Source organism: Nansenia antarctica (assembly GCF_963989245.1).
Source record: "Nansenia antarctica genome assembly, chromosome: 12".
Lineage (NCBI taxonomy): Eukaryota > Metazoa > Chordata > Actinopteri > Argentiniformes > Microstomatidae > Nansenia > Nansenia antarctica.
Window position 1 is genome coordinate 8,609,975 of NC_137682.1, and position 17,447 is coordinate 8,627,421.

At 41.9% G+C, this 17,447-nt stretch overlaps 1 protein-coding gene across 1 annotated transcript in view; it reads right to left on the bottom strand.

Moving 5' to 3' along the window:
* Positions 1-2,315: 2,315 nt before the first annotated feature.
* fam49ba (family with sequence similarity 49 member Ba) overlaps positions 2,316-17,447 on the bottom strand; it is a gene marked incomplete at its 3' end in the record, with an annotated part of 25,559 nt that continues 10,427 nt past the window's right edge. The window contains exons 2-11 of the mRNA XM_080542731.1: positions 15,386-15,475; positions 13,679-13,800; positions 12,141-12,246; positions 9,716-9,852; positions 8,547-8,624; positions 4,582-4,698; positions 4,235-4,314; positions 3,923-4,049; positions 2,938-3,008; positions 2,316-2,385 (exon numbers count right to left, since the gene is read on the bottom strand). Of these exons, the coding sequence (XP_080398857.1) occupies positions 2,316-2,385; positions 2,938-3,008; positions 3,923-4,049; positions 4,235-4,314; positions 4,582-4,698; positions 8,547-8,624; positions 9,716-9,852; positions 12,141-12,246; positions 13,679-13,800; positions 15,386-15,458 (981 nt within the window). The 5' untranslated portion in view covers positions 15,459-15,475. The remainder of the gene's footprint in view (positions 2,386-2,937; positions 3,009-3,922; positions 4,050-4,234; positions 4,315-4,581; positions 4,699-8,546; positions 8,625-9,715; positions 9,853-12,140; positions 12,247-13,678; positions 13,801-15,385; positions 15,476-17,447) is intronic.

Here is a 17,447-nt window from a genome sequence, read left to right on the forward strand (position 1 = left end):
GTGTGTGTGTGTGTGTGTGAATATATTTGGGATTTGGGATATAGTTTACGGGCGAGAACCTGTTAGGCCACAGGGAACACCTCTCTCTATGACGATGTCTATGACACTGTTTTTGGACGTCTATCATTGACACAAAGTGCTACAAGGGACATAGATTTAGATGTGACTACAGGTTATTGGCAAGTTGAGAGTAGGGTTTGGGAACACTTGAGTACAGTGAGGCCCAAATTCCAAATCAACCCTTAGCCTCTACACTCTAAACAGTAGTGGAGATAAGAGGATTGAATGGGTGTAAGCGATAGGCCATGTGTACTACAGGTGTGACTAGGGCAGGGGTTTCCAAACTTTGTTGTCTCTCGACCCCAAAATCACATCATCCCCAGTAACCCCAATAGCTTGATTTGTAGAAGATTAGAAGATATAGATTAGAAGATTATTAGACACAGTATAATGACGTCCAAATGTATCTACAGGTGCAATACAGACACATTTTGTCTTCATACAAAATAAAAATCTGTTCCTTATTTACAGAATCATAGAGTTTACTTAGATTTTTTCTCAGGGGACCACAATTTGAAATCAGCCCCAATTCTGGGAACTACTGGGTAACCTAGGGGTTAGGGGGTTAGGGGTCGATTTGAAATTCAGAAGTAGTCAGAGAGAGTGAGAGCTTCAGCTGATGAGTGGCTGGATGAGAGATCTGACCATAGACTGTTCCGTTCTGGGACCAACCATCCAGGCAGCAACACATGAATGTGGAATGCATTACTCATCCGCACACGCAACCCTTTAAGCCCCCAGTTTCCTGTGCTCAACCATGAGAAAACACAAACTCTCTCTCTGCACTCGTTTCTTTTATATCAGTAATCCATGGGTGAAACAGCTGACAGTCGCGAGCCAATAGGGAGCGAGCAAACCGCTCCACGTTTCATCTGGTTGGGGGAGAGAGTGGAGATCCGTGACCAGGTGGGGTGGGGGTCTCTGTCTGTGTGTGTGTGTGTGTGTGTGTGTGTGTGTGTGTGTGTGTGTGTGTGTGCTTGTGTGCGCTGTATAAGAGAGGATGATGAGGGAGTGTATGTGTGTGTATACACTAGGTGAGATACTGTAAGTTTGTGTGCGTGTGCATGTGCGTGTGCGTGTGCGTGTGTGTGTGAGAGAGAGAGAGTAGATGTGTTTCAGTGAAATGCAAAGTTCTTCCCCAGACCTCAATCCTACTCATTGTGCGTGAGCGTACAGCTCATGTGTCTCAGAGTGTGAGAATACAGAGTGTTTCATCTTTTTATTTTCACTTCTCTGGGGGTGCTGTCCTTTTTTAAATGTGTGAAATGAGACACATTAAAATGCCTGTGCCTAACAGATAAGGTGGAATAAGAAAGAAAGCCGTATTTAAATGAGAGGCAGCTATTTATGTAAGCAAGATTCTTTCCAAAAACTTGGCAATAGCTGTTTCCGTTTCTCAACATTCAAAGCATGGGTGGAGAGATTTTGGGAAGGGTGGAGGAGTTGATTGGGAGGGGTACTCATAGGAGCAAATATTTTCAACTTAAATCATCAGTGAGATGACAGTGAGTAATAGGAAGTCTACAAATTAATGATTTGGAAAGAATGTTTTGAAAAATCTTAAAAGCTTTTATTTCAGTACCATTCACAATCACTTTCATCGTAAGAATAGAATATTAATACGTTTTTAAAAATGAACACAAGCTCAGATGATGATGCCATCATACTGTATAACATTAAGTCTCTTGTGCGCACAGTTACCTATACTGTACCCTTTACTGTAACATTGTTACAGATCATAATTTATTCCAGTCAAACCGATCCAGTGAAATTACTTGTCTTTCAGATACAGTACAATGTCGTGAGCTTAGAATTATAAGGTTCTATCTCCGTTTAGGGCAGTTCAGAGATATTGAGCGTCAAAGTTTTTACATTCCATTATGTTTTGTGAGATGGAACCTTTGTATTTTATGAATAACTAACTCAAAGATGTCAACATTTAAACCACACACCACACAGGCATTAATAAACATCTAATGGATCAGATTATGTAAAAAACTCAATTTTGACAAAAATGGAGATAGAACCTTATAATTCTAACGTCACGATGTGTCAACACAATTAAGGCAAAACTGGGGAAACATTAAAACAGTAGTTATCGCTAGCTGCCACTTGATACATGGCCTTTGGTTTATTGCATTAAAGACTATTGGTTTCAACAAATAAAAAACATGGCTTCATTACTATCCATCCACATCAACCCAACTCCTGATGACAGTCTCCAGCTGTGTACAGTATACTATTGAAACATTCCCTTAATTGGCTTGCAACATATTTTTGATTTGTTTGGAGGTAGTCTCGTCGTTCAAATGTTTCGTTGTGTACCTGTATGGGGTATGTACGTACAATCAAACACTACCACTCATCCTATAAATATATTCAGTTTGTATGTCAAGTTCAAATCATTGACAAGATCTTTGGCTCAGAAACGGTGTAGTATTTGGCATAAATGTATAGATCAAAAGGTTTACGTTTATCAAAATAGCACCACTTCAAGCAAACATGAAACTATAAAACTGTTTAAGAACAACAATATCCAATAGAATATAACACAGGTGATCAACTCTGGTTATGAATGGCCGCAATGAGTGTTCCAACCGAGGCCTAACACCTGATTAAACTAATCATGATCTGAAAGGAGCTGATTAGTGCAATCACATGTGTTGGTGATGAGCTAGAACAAAACACGCTACCCTCCAAGTCCTGACTGGACCATCACTGGAATAGAACAATAGATTGAAGGGATGGTCCAGTCAGGACCTATCAAGAGATAACTGTGGATATCATAGTTTGAGGTAATATAAAAGCATATTACTATGTGGTTACACAGCAGCCATGCGGACAAACACAAGTCTGGGAAAATGAGGAGTCACTCACCTGAGGGCGTTTAGGAGGCCTTCCACACTGTTTGGAGGCTGATCCTTTAGGACTTTGATGCATCCTTTCATCTATATCCAAATAAAGTAAAACATACACGTTCATGGTGAATAGAAATTAAGGGCTAATGCCTTCTCTCATCTAAACAAAGATTGGCATCTAATTCCATCTAGTAGATATATATTCTAGTGAACTGCACAACCTATGTATGGCCTTGGACCCGAGACTTGAGAGCCCTTTTGGATATGAAAATGTCTGACAAACCTTGAACATTTAAGTGAACGTTTAACTTTAAACTGAAAGAGCAACCAGAGTAAGCCATCCGTCACCAACCCTTCGTGACGTTAGAACTATAAGGTTCTATCTCCATTTTTGTCAAAATTGAGTTTTTTTTTTACATAATCTGATCCATTAGGTGTTTATTAATGCCTGTGTGGTGTTCTTTTTTAAAATGTTGACATTTTTTTAGTTAGTAATTCATAAAATACAAAGGTTCCATCTCACAAAACATAATGGAATGTAAAAACTTTGACGCTCAATATCTCTGAACTGCCCTAAACGGAGATAGAACCTTATCATTCTAAACGGAGATAGAACCTTATCATTCTAAACGGAGATAGAACCTTCTCATTCTAAATGGAGATAGAACCTTATCATTCTAAACGGAGATAGAACCTTCTCATTCTAAACGGAGATAGAACCTTATCATTCTATTCTCACGTCTTGTCCTGGAGAGTCACTGGCTTTAGTGGGCATCTGTTCCAGCCAAGCACCAGTTCAGCACCAGATTTAACTAATCAAATTACATCATTGGCTGTATTAGATCAGTTGAATTAGGTGTGTTACCGTTCAGCAAGAAGGCTACAAATCTGTTGCTCTCCAGGTTGGTGATCATCACTGATCTAAGATGTTTTTACGATTCAATCTCAGTCAGAAAATAGCCCTGTGGATAGGCTTGATGACTAGGTGGCATACAGCAACGTACGTCAATCTTGGAGGACTTGACGAAAGCTCCGGCCGGGTGGACGTAGTCATAGAGAATTATCTCTCCCACCATCACACGCAAACAGAAGGACACTGTGTCCTCACTGGCAAAACGGCTACGATATTCCCTGTTGATGAACACACACACACACACACACACACACACACACACACACACACACACACACACACACACACACACACTAATAACCATGTGTATCTCAAAACATAATATAATTAGACATGAGAGGTAATGACAGACAACAGACAGACAAGGCAACAATCATAGAGATAGAAAACAAATCACACTCACGGTGTCTCAAGCATGACTTTACACACGCTGGCCATGGTACTTAAGCAGTCTGTCGTATTTTCAACGGGTAAATCTGTGTTCTGAGAAAGACAATCACGAGAAACGACATCTTTATCGAACAGTTTTTGGTCATCTTCCTCAAGGTGACAGTTTACAAAATACAATCAAACTCTTTACATGTATGACATCAATAATATAGAACATTATCATGACAACAATAACTCAACCGTACCCGTTATGACAAGGAGAATAAGTCATATTCAGGTTTCAGGGTCTTTTACAAGATGAGCTGGACTAATATATATATTTTTAAATGTATCAGAAGGCTAAGCCACTTCCACACTTACATCTGAAACAAACTTTGTCGTGGCGTCGCTTAGCGTTTTCAGCATGGGCGTGGCATTGGCGTAGAACAGAGACATGCGATTGGCCAGTTCATTGTTGACTTCGTTCTCTTCATCTGACTGGAAAGCAAATGAGTTGTGATCATTTTTCAAAAATGGAAATCCTTTGATAGACTAACCAGGTCAAACCACTTGGTGATGTTTGGGTGATGGGTCTTCATCCTGGAGACCCACAGGTTGTGCATGCTTTTGTTAAAGCCCAGTGTTAACATACGTGACAAAGGGCTTGATCTTGATTTGTTGAATCAAGCTTGTTACTGCTACAGTAGGTCTCTGTTATGTTCTTAAACACTGAACACTGTTTAGAAAGTTCACTGTATGAATGTTAGTTTCAACACAAGACCAAACATCTATAAATCTCATGTAGACAGCATGGAACAGCTGTCAGCATTATGTCCCAAGGGTGGCCTAATTGACATTGCCCTTTTTAAAATATTTGTTGATAATCTACTTATGTATACATAATGTCAATCAACATTAGATGTCAGTAAAAAAAAAAAAAACTGTATTTAAAGCATCTCATTACATTAAGTGGAGGCAATTCATCATAATAAAACCCCAATAGAATATATTAATAGAATATATTGGTTAATCAGCATACTACTATGGTGCGGTTTTGCATGCATTCTACATGGAGCTTTACGTGGGGTCTGGGTGTACTGATAGGGAGTTCAATTAATTATTCCCCAGCCACGAGAGCTCTTACAGTTTTTTCCGATTGCTAAGTCGCAGTGTTCAAAACTGAAGTCACATTGTCAAAACTCTTCATACAGTCAGCGAAACAGAAGACCAAACTGTGACTCATTTTTACATTGTGCTTTCACACAAAATCCATTCAATGATCACATTCTCCAAAATCCATGAACACTTCTCTCATTCAAACTACCCCCCCTCTGCAAAACACTATGTATTTGCAACAATTTTTTTCCCAAACTATGAAGAACACATTCAAAACAGAATGATTTGGTGCATTTTTGCAGTAATCATATTTCTATCATATATAACCGAAAGCTCGCAATAAACGATGTTTTTTTGCAGTGTTTGAGTGTGCAGATGCTGTTATTTTGCACTCTATTGATACTCTTCAGTTCCAGCACCTCAGCAAAGTCTGAGAACGGATGAGCGGTGATATTTTCACTATTTGCAGTAATCATATTGAAATAGTTGAAAATATTAGCAGAATATATATAATGAAATGAAATAGACTAGATGCATTGCCTTGGAAGACATTAGATTACATTAGCAGACCAGAGGGTGGACCAAAACCCTCAGGAGTGAGACACTTTTTGTGTGATTGTAGTGTACTTTGAAGTAAATGTACCATAACTTACTTTCTGCAAAGATACTGGGGGAAAAATACACTAAAGGATAGAAGCAAATTGCGGCGTTTCTGATTCATTCTTGTACAGTTGTACAGTCAACTATTCTGTCTATGATTACTATAAATCAAACCATTCTTATAATCTAAATATTCATTCTTGTGAAAATCAGCTCCCTGTTGTTAGTGTTTTGTAGGTCAGAGTGTTATGAATGACAGTGTATGCTTTCTGAGTGAACATTGTTGCCAGTGTATGGTTGAACAAGCTTCTTTTGAGACATGTATGAAGTGTTTGGCCAAGATGCATGTTAGTAATGCAGACAGTATGAAGACTTTTGACAATGTGACTTCAGTTTTGAACACTGCGACTTAGTAATCGGAAAAAAATGTAATTGGGGTGCGCAAGGTCGAGTCCCCTGTCTCATCTTCACACTTGGGGGCTCCCTCTATATCAATGAGACGTTGCGTTGATTCATGTATTACTGCTGCTGTTAGAACACTGTTAATGGACTTGAGGTTCAGGGGGTTGTTTTGAGGGGGTTTTAATGGATCCTTTTGCCACATAATTACCCCAGCTCGGATTTGATGTGCGCTGGTATGAGAGACCTCAGATGTGCTGTGGTGGTGATTCAGTGTTGCATGCAACTGTTTATGATGGGTAAGGAACATGACAGGTTGGCTAGCAGGGCTTTTCTACAGTGTACTATATTAATCTGTACACATGTTTTCCCTGTGTAGTCTATATGTAACTATGAAGTCTATGTGTAACTGTATATTCACTTATCCATACTGTTCTATCCCCACTTGTGTTTGTTATCTGGAGAAATAGGGGGTGTAGAGGGAGGAGAGAGGGAGGACACAGAGCAGCGAAAGGACAAGTGAGTTTGAGAGAGTAATAGGGTGACATAAGAGAGGGATAAAGGGCGATGGGGTGGGTAGAAAATATAGATAGTTATATAGAGAATATGAAAGAGAGAGGGAAAGAGAGAGGGAGAGAGAGTGATAGCGTGAGTGAGTGTGTGTGTGTGTGTGTGTGTGTGTGTGTGTGTGTGTGTGTGTGTGTGTGTGCGTGCGTGCGTGCGCGTTTGTGTGTTTGAATGAGCAAGAGAGCGAGAGAGAGAAATAGAATTTGCTTCGTCAGGGGCCTTTCATCCTTGCTGTTCCTGAATGACACAGACCATTAAAGTACAGAATGAATCTCATTAGCTCCAATCATCGAGGGGCAGCGTGTACTACTAAAACGGCACCACTTATCAGATGGAGCACTATAGCAGGTATCAAAGCTGTGTTGTTAGGGCATAGTTATAGGTGGGTACAAGGGTGTCCCATGTGGCATAGCACCATTATGTAGGGACATGAATAGATCCATCTTCCTTTTACTATACATTTGCTTCAAAATGATTAGTTAGCCTATACAAGGTTTAGGTTTAGGGAGACTTCCCTAATTTAAATTGGAACCAAACCAATTAGTAGCATATGTAGTACCAATTAGTAGCATATGTAGTACCAATTAGTAGCATATGTAGTACCAATTAGTAGCATATGGCTGAAGTCACATTGTCAAAACTCTTCATAGTGTCTGCATGCATTACTAACATGCATCTTGGCCAAACACTTCATACATGTCTCAAAAGAAGCTTGTTCAACCATAGGTGGATGGCTGCTCCATCTCCCCATCCCCTGAAGTCCGCAACCTGGGTTTCATTCTGGATTCCACTCTCTCATTCCAATCACATATCAAATCCGTCACTAGATCCGCCTTCTTCCACCTCAAGAACATCTCCAGACTCCGGCCATCTCTGTCAGACTCCGTCACAGCGACACTCATCCATGCCTTCCTTTTCTCCCACCTGGACTATTGTAATGGAGTCCTATCCGGGTTACCGGGACAGGCTCCAGTACGTGCAGAACTCCGCTGCCAGGGTTCTCACCCGCACCAAGCCCTGGCAGCACATCACCCCCCATCCTCGCCCGTCTGCACTGGCTCCCGGTCAAACACCGCATCACATTCAAACTCCTCCTGCTCACCTACAAATCCTTCCACGGCCTGGCCCCCCCAGTACCTCTCCCATCTCCTGCACCACTACACCCCATCCAGAACTCTGAGGTCCTCTAGCACGGGCCTCCCATTCCCCTGTAAAGCGACCTTGGGTCTGTGAAAGGCGCTATATAAATGATTTGATTGATTGATTGATTGAGAATGTTTATTTTGGTCCCCTATACAATTCCCAATACAGATATAAGAAAATGTACATAGTCACAATGTATAACATCAGGACCAAAAAGGTGTAGGCTGAAGCCGTAATGTAAGTTATTATTATTATTATTATTATTATTATAATTATAATGGCTATAAGCATAAAATATAAATCTGTCATTATACATCATCGCAGCGGATCGCACTGACATGCCGTAAACCTTGTCATGGTGCAAGGAGGTGGGAAACCAGCAGATGTCATAACAGCGAAACTACTTCCTTATTATTGGTCATGGTGTCATTTTCATGTCGTTAACTTGTTTTTCTTTCTTTTCTTTTTTTCCCAGATGGGCCTTTGGAGTAAACTGTAACCAGAAGGTGTTCTGTACTCACAGCAACATTGTTGATGCGCATCCGGCTGAGCGTTCTCCTATAGTAGCTGAAGTCGTTCTGGATGGCAGGGTTTGTCATCTGTAAAGTAGAGAGAGTAACGTGTGAACCGATAAGCTTCCCTATGAGCTTCCCTATAAGGGGAGGGATTCTATCAGCAGGGACGAGACACTGAAAACCAGCATGGAAAGCGTATGAACCATGCTAGACTTCGGCGCGTTGCATCCAGAAGTGCCACAATAATTGAACACAATCACATTCTGTGTGCAGTATACGCCATATACTGACATAAATTATGAATTTGCAAAAGAGCGTCATTGGATGGCAATCCATTACTTGGATGCGTAAGATGACGGTGAAATTAAAGGACAATTACAAAACAAACAAACAAACAAACAAACCATGTTCTATCTGCCAATCAATCAAAATCAATAAATCACTGTTTGGAATGTGATATTTCTGCACTTTGATGTGATTCTCTTCAGCTGCAATGATATACCTCTATGGAATCCATATGCAGTCTTCTCCCGTCTCTCTAAAGCCCAATGCACACAGCGTGCGATTTCTGTTGCACGACAACATTCCATTGTTGTCATGAATGGAATCGAATTTTCGCCGTGCGATTAAAATCGGGGCCGTGTGCATTGGGATGCGATTTTTTCATAGACTTCCATTCAAACTTCAAAATGGAATGTTGGCGTGCAACAGAAATCGCACGCTGTGTGCATTGGGCTTAACTCACATTTGTTTGGGCGGATTTAGAAAGTGGTGACAGAACGTTTTGTAAACAATGTCATTTGTCAAATAAATAACATGTCACATACAGCTTTAGAAATTAGAAAAAGATATGGCGTTATCCAAGTAAAATGACAGCAATGATGAGAGGAATACAGAAAGTTCAATAATAACAACACCTCACATGGGGACAGCTTTCCTTCTTTATTTTCTCTCCCTCACTTGTTCCCACTCTCCCAAAATAATGCAATGGTGGGTACAGTATAAGTACACGAGATGGAAGATGGGTACAGTATGAGTATATGAGGTGGAAGGTAAGCAGGAGTAAGGGAGAAGTGGGAAACTGTCCCTCCCTCTTTTCTCAGCCTTTGTTGGCACGCTTTCTATGAAACATCTAGGGGGGGAAGGTCAACAGAGAAGAGAGTTCGCAAATGTACCTTGAGCTCGTCGAAACGCAAGGTGAAGTGAAGGATCTCAGCGAACTGCCTGGCCAGCGCCTGCTCCTGCTCCAGATGCTGGGTGGGACTGCAGCGAGCGCTGGTCAGAGCCTTCAACAGGCCCTGCAACGATCCCTCTACACCAGAGAGGGGGGTGGGGAGAAAAAGGAGAGAAAGAGATGGAGGAGAGAGGGGGAGAGCGGTAGAGAGATGGAGATGGAGGGATTAGAATGAGCAGATGGGAGGAATGGGGTTGCAATGGATGGATAAATGATGATGCATGGATGGATGGAAAGGCAAAAAGATAAATGGAGGTACAGAAGAGTCCATAGATGATAAATGAGGTTAATTGAGCATGTGGAAAGGTTGATGAAAAATTGTGAAATGCCAGGGTGTCATTAATAAGAAGTTGTTCTTAATCAACCTACCTAGTTCAATTAAGGTTGAATAATGATAACGAATGATGAAGATACAGGTAAAGCTTAATGGATGGATCAGGGTCAAATAAGATCATAGCGAGGTAGAGTAGACATGAGTAAAGAGTCAGTAAGGCAGGAAACTAGAAAAGTGAGAAGGTGGCATGAAGCTATGAGTAGATGGTCGGAAGGAGGTTCGGAAGTATATATAGGATAGATTACATTACATTACATTTATTTGTCATTGCACAGAGTGCAAGTACTGAGACAACAAAATGTAGTTTGGCATCTAACCAGACAAATAGGTAGGCATAGGGCAAAAGACATGATAATGTAGCCAGTTGTATTACAGTAAACGTATTACAGTCAGTATACATAAATGAATATGAAAAGTGAATATACATGAGATTAATATACATTATACAGTTATAATAGTTACATATTGTTAGCCTCGTAGCATAATCGTAGTCATATTTTGGCCAAATTGAGATATCTGCCCAACTCTTACTCTCCTAACACTCAGCGTAACTACAATTTTGGGGAATTTTAATCCATTTTATTATGTCAGCAACGTCAGAGTATTTTTGGGGGGACGGCACCCCTGACGCAGCACCCCGGTTGAGAAACACTGCTCTATAGGTACAGTAATACTGTAATGCTAACAGTGCCTTACAGTAGGCCAAACTTACTCTCTTTGACCAGACCAAAACCACACATCTCAGCCCAAGCCGTCATGAATGCTTAATGCTTCAGTCTAATGCACCCTGACAGACAAGCCATCAAGCTGTTGTGGGAGTCTAGCTCAGAGATGTCACTCATCTGTCTGGCACTTTGATACTCCAGAGAGCCGTGCTATTGGACTGTGTTTCTGCGCGATCAGAACGATGTGACGGTTAATTAGGCCATGGCCTAGATCCTCAGCAACTCCCAAAGAGAATGATGCCTTCAATCTCTAAAGACAGAGTAGTAGAACAAGATATGGTGAAAATGATACAAACTCCTCAAAAAAAAAAGGAAATGTTATTTTGGTCGATTATTCCTCCCCTTTAACCTTAAAAACCCTCTATTTCCACAGTGAACCACAGATCACAAGCAGCGTGTGAAAGTTTCCTTCCTGACGCCCGCAATGTGACGCCATAGCCACACACCAGAAAAGGAATTGCATAGGGTCAACTGACTGTCAACACATGAATTACAGCAGTCAACCCTACCCTGTATTTACTTGATAGGAATGTAATGTCCACTTACATGTAATCAATACCAATTATGTTCCACAAGACAAACCTTCTCTGACTTTCTCTCTCACTCTCCCGCTTCAAGATCTTTTTAGACATAACAGTGACATTATACAAATGCCCTTTTTTCCCCCATAACCTCACACACACACATCATATATTTGGACAGGATTTATCTGAGACAGCATTCAAGACATTGATAACAGCGTCTGCTGTTCAGTCCTAAAACGTGAGCGTACCACAGTAAACCGCTGTGTAGGCCGACTCCTATCGCAGTGTAAACATGATGAGATCATGTGAGAGCCGTTGGAACCCGATGAGGAAAGGGAGGCTCGTCTCGCCTGCGAGGCGTGATAATCGGATTAGAAAGCTTGGCTGCTCTGCCGGCGGGCTAGCCCCACTTGTGGCTCCGCCTAGCCTAGCACGCAGTTCAGAGACGTCACGCTAGGCCATCACAACATGACCACTGTGTGAGCGCTACAATTCTCAATGGAGGTATATGAATACGATTGAAAAATTATGCTAATCTACCTCAGCAATACTAACAGTCTACTCTAGCCCTCAAAGACAAGGACTAAGAACACCAAAGGGGATTAAGATCAAGGCTATCGTATTCAGCATTTCATTTTCCTCCATTACACCCTCTCGTTTAGATCCATCATCAGAAAGGGTGGGGTTTGAATAAATCCCCATCGATATCCCCCCACCGAAACCCCCCCAATATGATCTCTTGGTTTTAGCTACCCACAATTCAGTTTGCTTTGACATACATACCCAGCCTCAGAGAGAACTCATAGAACTTCTTTAGTTTTCCAACTAATGGGACCACTGCAGCCCAGGCCTGCTCCTGTATCCGGTCCTGATTCGGATTTTGTATTGCCTGGAGAGTGTGAGAGAGTGCGAGAGAGTGTGAGAGAGAGGATAGAGAGAGAGATGGGGGGGTGGGGGGTAATTTCAGAAGGAGGTGGGAGGGAGATAAGTGGAGAGGAGGTTGAGGGAGGGATGGGAGGGAGACATTTCCAATTCCTTCTGAACAACACAAATCTGGACAAACAACAATAGAGTAGCTACCCTTTTGTAATTTTAAAGGAGCATTTTGACACAAAGAAAAACAGGCTAGAGTTTGAGAAGAAATGTTTCTGTGAGTACTGTAAATAATTAGCAGGAACCTTAGTGCCCTGATTGACAGCTGAGTGCAAGACAACTTGGTTCCCCTGTTGCCATGGCAATCTTGAACAATATCTTACCAAAAAGGCAGTAACTCAACCACCCAAAAACGGTTTCTTATTTGTGGAATATTGTTACTAGGAATATTTGTCTGCAAATGTCTTTGACCATGTATGTACCTTTTTATGTATTTATTTTCACTGTTGGTTTAGAAGACAATATTTTATTTGTTTCAAGGGAATGTGTTCGGGGATTGTGGAGTGTGGAGAAAAAGAGGGCAAGTTAGAGCAATGTTTTATATGTGACACAATCTGGTGAAAAAGTCCACATGTCGGCAATTCTCAAGTCGTGCAAACGACCAAAAAGCTCCTTATTTATTTATTTTTTTAAATGTGTTTTCCGGTTTGAAGTGTTGAAGTACCCACTTGATATAACAACAGTTTTAGGATCACTAAATACTTTAATTTGTGAATTGGATTCACTGTATCGTCTGATATAGGCTACTGGGTAAGTGAGAAATGGGCTTGTAAACAGACAAACAAACAAACAAACCGTGTGATCATCTTTTATGTGTAGTTGTGTGTTTTTAGCATGTTGATGTTCTAAACATGCAGTTAGATGTTCATAGCGATGTTTCTTTTTAGCTACTAGCTACTAGCAGCTGTTTTGCGTGTGTTTTGATTGAGAGCGAGTTTCTCCCGTATTTGGTTTGAGGTGTACCAACATTCAAATAAGCATATTTTCTTCAACTATTTTTCGATGACACATCATTTGAAAGCTTACAATGTGCACTTTCAAAAAAAACATCATAATTACCTTACCTACTTGAGGACTTTTTCACCAGACCCTGTCATATATTGTATGCACCGTCTTGGTAAAAGAAAAACAAACATTTTCCTTTATTGGCAATTGTCAAAATGTCAAAACCATAAAGCTACAATAAGAGGCCATCGGGGGCAAATTAATTCAATCAATTGCCAATAAAGGAAAACAGAACTGTGGGTTCACTCAGACTGTTTTACTGTTTACACTGTACTGTAGGGACAAGATGTGTGTCACACAAAATGACAACGCCTGCAAGTGGGACAGAGACTGGTGTGTGTCAGATTCACAGGTGCCAACACAGCAAACCACCCTTCACTCACCTGTCGTATCTCTTCTCCTGCTCCCTTGTAAGACTGGAGATCGTCCAGGACAGTCAGAGCCTCCAGCAGGACCTTGTTCACCTGCTCCCATAACACTCTCTCTGCCTCTGTGGGTTTGGCATCTGAGGAGGGTTGGAATGGCCAACATTGACAGGATGTCAGTGCCATACTCGGTAAAGGCAGGTGAGGAGGTGGTGGTAAAGAGTTTGGTAAACGAGTGGCAGTGAGGTGGTGTGTGTGTGTGTGTGTGTGTGTGTGTGTGTGTGTGTGTGTGTGTGTGTGTGTGTGTGATAATGGAATATGATACAAAATATTGTACCAACATTCAAATAAGCATATCTTCTTCAACTATTTTCAGATTTCAAATTGATAGATAAAATTTGCTTGGTGAGAAGAAATATCTTGTCAGAAAAACAAACATATATTGCCTTGATTGAAGATATTTCATCTTAGATTTTACTTTTTGCAATGTACTTACCAATTTGTAAGCAGAAAGAAATCTCGAACTTGAAGCAAGATAGTAAGTAAGAAGATAGTGGTAAGACAAAAGCACGCTTCAGACGAGACTGAACCCAGAAGATCTGCTCACACCGTTTTAGATTTGGTTGGCGCCTCATTTTTTCCATTTATTTTTGGGGACAATTGAGCACATGCTTCTCTGTCTAAACTAAATATAAATTACATTTATAATTGAATGAAAAGAAACAATATATTATTGATGGCCATTATCAAGGGCAAACTCAATGTAGAAAGATAGGGCTGGCAGTAGTAGTGCAGTAGTAGTGCCGCAGGAGAGACGTCTGTATCCATGGACGCAGCAGCTCTGCCATGCACACACGCTGCGAGGTAGGGGTAAAGGTAGCCAGCAGCCCTGCCATGCACACACGCTGCGTGGTAGAGGTCAAGGTAGCCAGCAGCCCTGCCATGCACACACGCTGCGTGGTAGAGGTAAAGGTAGCCAGCAGCCCTGCCATGCACACACGCTGCGTGGTAGAGGTAAAGGTAGCCAGCAGCTCTGCCCACACACGCTGCGTGGTAGAGGTAAAGGTAGCCAGCAGCCCTGCCATGCACACACGCTGCGTGGTAGAGGTAAAGGTAGCCAGCAGCCCTGCCATGCACACACGCTGCGTGGTAGAGGTAAAGGTAGCCAGCAGCCCTGCCATGCACACACGCTGCGTGGTAGAGGTAAAGGTAGCCAGCAGCTCTGCCATGCACACACGCTGCGTGGTAAAGGTGAAGGTAGCCAGTTTGGGCCCAGGCGTAAGCCCTAATTTAGCCATTCCAACCTACTTTTTCAACCCAACTCGCTTCTCTGCACTTCTCCCTCTGGCCTCCAACCCACCCTCCCTCCCTCCCTCCCTCCCTCCCGCCCTCCCTCCCTCCCTCCCTCTTGTCAAACCAACTCCCATAAAGGGGGGGGGGGGGGGGGGGGGAGACTGGGAGAGGTTCTCTGCAGCAATGCTTTTCCCATCAGATTCCCTGGTAGGTAGCTTTTGAAGCCCCCACTGTGCCTCCCCCTAAAAATACCTGACCTAGAATTCATCAAATCCCAAATGTGATGCTCCTAGTGATGCTCCTAGGCTTTCTACAGTAGTATCCCAGATCCGAAAGGTTCTCAGGATGCTCCCTGTCATTTTTTTAAATGAAAGAAAATTTCACAAAATGTTTGTGTGTGTGTGTGTGTGTGTGTGTGTGTGTATCACTTACTCTCAAAGTCCAGGAAGAAGTTGCCAGTATTGTTGTCTATGTCCCTCGTCAACACCTTGATCAGGTTCCCCATGCCGACCAATCAAGAACCTAGACAGAATAATGGGTTGGATTAGATATACAAGGCTTATCTCATCATTATTTATATTTCTGTGGAGCATTGTTGTGTAAGGATAGTTGTGTGTATATGCGTACAGTGGGGGAAATAAGTATTTGATGAGAAAACCTGGACTGAATAAGGCATACTGAAGTCAACATTCTTGAAAGATGCAATACGTTGCTTTTCCCCCTTGAAAATGTCACTAAATAACCATGGAGAATCATGATTGCATTGGCAGTCTGTGATAGTGTGTGCACCTGCCAAGACCCTGCCCTAAGTTCTGCCTGAATTTGCTTTTCCAAAATGTTCGGGACATTTCTGGGCGTTTCCGTGTTCAATGTGTCCCCGAACATTTCCAAACTAAATAGCAACTGTATTTCAATCACACATGTCCTTTGTTAGCTCCAAGTTCATAATAAGTTCTGTAAGACATTCGGTGGACAAAAACAAGAAAATCATTGACAGATTCATTGTTTCAGTTAGAAGTAGTTTGCATTGAGCAAGGGGAGGAAGAAAGGAGGAGATACTATTCTGAATTGTCATTGTAATTCACATCGCCGTGAAAAGAGGGCGCAATCCTGCATATGATGCCTTTCAGTAACAGGGAAAGCTGCTGCTCTTCCTAAATCCCCTATAATCAGATAATTGATTCAATACAATTGTTGGCCTTGATTTCACCAACTAGACTGAAGTAAGACTGCCTAAAGTGGTACACCCCAATGTCAGTTTCCCTCCAAAACCGATGCTAAAGGGCTCTGCACACAGCGTGCGATTTATGTTGCGCATCAACGTTCCATTTTGAAGTTTGAATGGAAGTCTATGAGAACATCGCATTTACCCACACACGGCCCCGATTTTAATCGCACGGCGAACATTCGATTCCATTCATTTTGAATGGGACAAAGCACACGGCGTGCGAGTTTTGTCGCACTGTCAAATGAATGGAATCGAATGTTCGCCGTGCGATTAAAATCGGGGCCGTGTGTGGGTAAATGCGATGTTCTCATAGACCTCCATTCAAACTTCAAAATGGAACGTTGACGCGCAACAGAAATCGCACGCTGTGTGCAGAGCCCTTATGGTAGTTACTTTAAAGGGCTCTGCACACAGCGTGCGATTTCTGTTGCGCATCAACGTTCCATTTTGAAGTTTGAATGGAAGTCTATGAGAACATCGAATTTACCCACACACGGCCCCGATTTTAATCGCACGGCGAACATTCGATTCCATTCATTTTGAATGGGACAAAGCAGTGCGACAAAACTCGCACGCCGTGTGCTTTGTCCCATTCAAAATGAATGGAATCGAATGTTCGCCGTGCGATTAAAATCGGGGCCGTGTGTGGGTAAATTCGATGTTCTCATAGACTTCCATTCAAACTTCAAAATGGAACGTTGATGCGCAACAGAAATCGCACGCTGTGTGCAGAGCCCTTAAGCCTCGAAAAACTATCCTGCACCTCTTCTTATATTCTTGAGAGATTTGCTGTTTCAATTCAATTCCATTTCAAGTCAAGTAAGTTCTGTAATAGACATATTATTATTTATCCAGTTCAATCAATCAATTTGCTGAATTGTGATTGGGTAAACTCTTACCTACCAAAAGTATTATCAACTGTCACTCTTTACAAGTGAATAATAACGACAGGTACTTGACTTGGTACAATGACTAGTACAGTACTACTTTCACATTCATTCAGTCTCTGTCATGTCTGCCACACAGACAGAACAGGCAGCCAGCTCTAAGTCATCATTAAGACCAGATCACAGGCATTTGGGGGAGTTTGCAGTGGGGGTAGGGTAGGTCAGACAGAGACAAGGGAATTACTTTTGACTTAACACCCACAGCTCATCCAAGCTACCACCATTTTATCAACCTTGGGTATAAAACGGAATTAGGCTCAGGTTTGTCAAGCATTTGGCTGTAAAAGTAAAATGCCAGTTAATCTGAATCTAATGACTC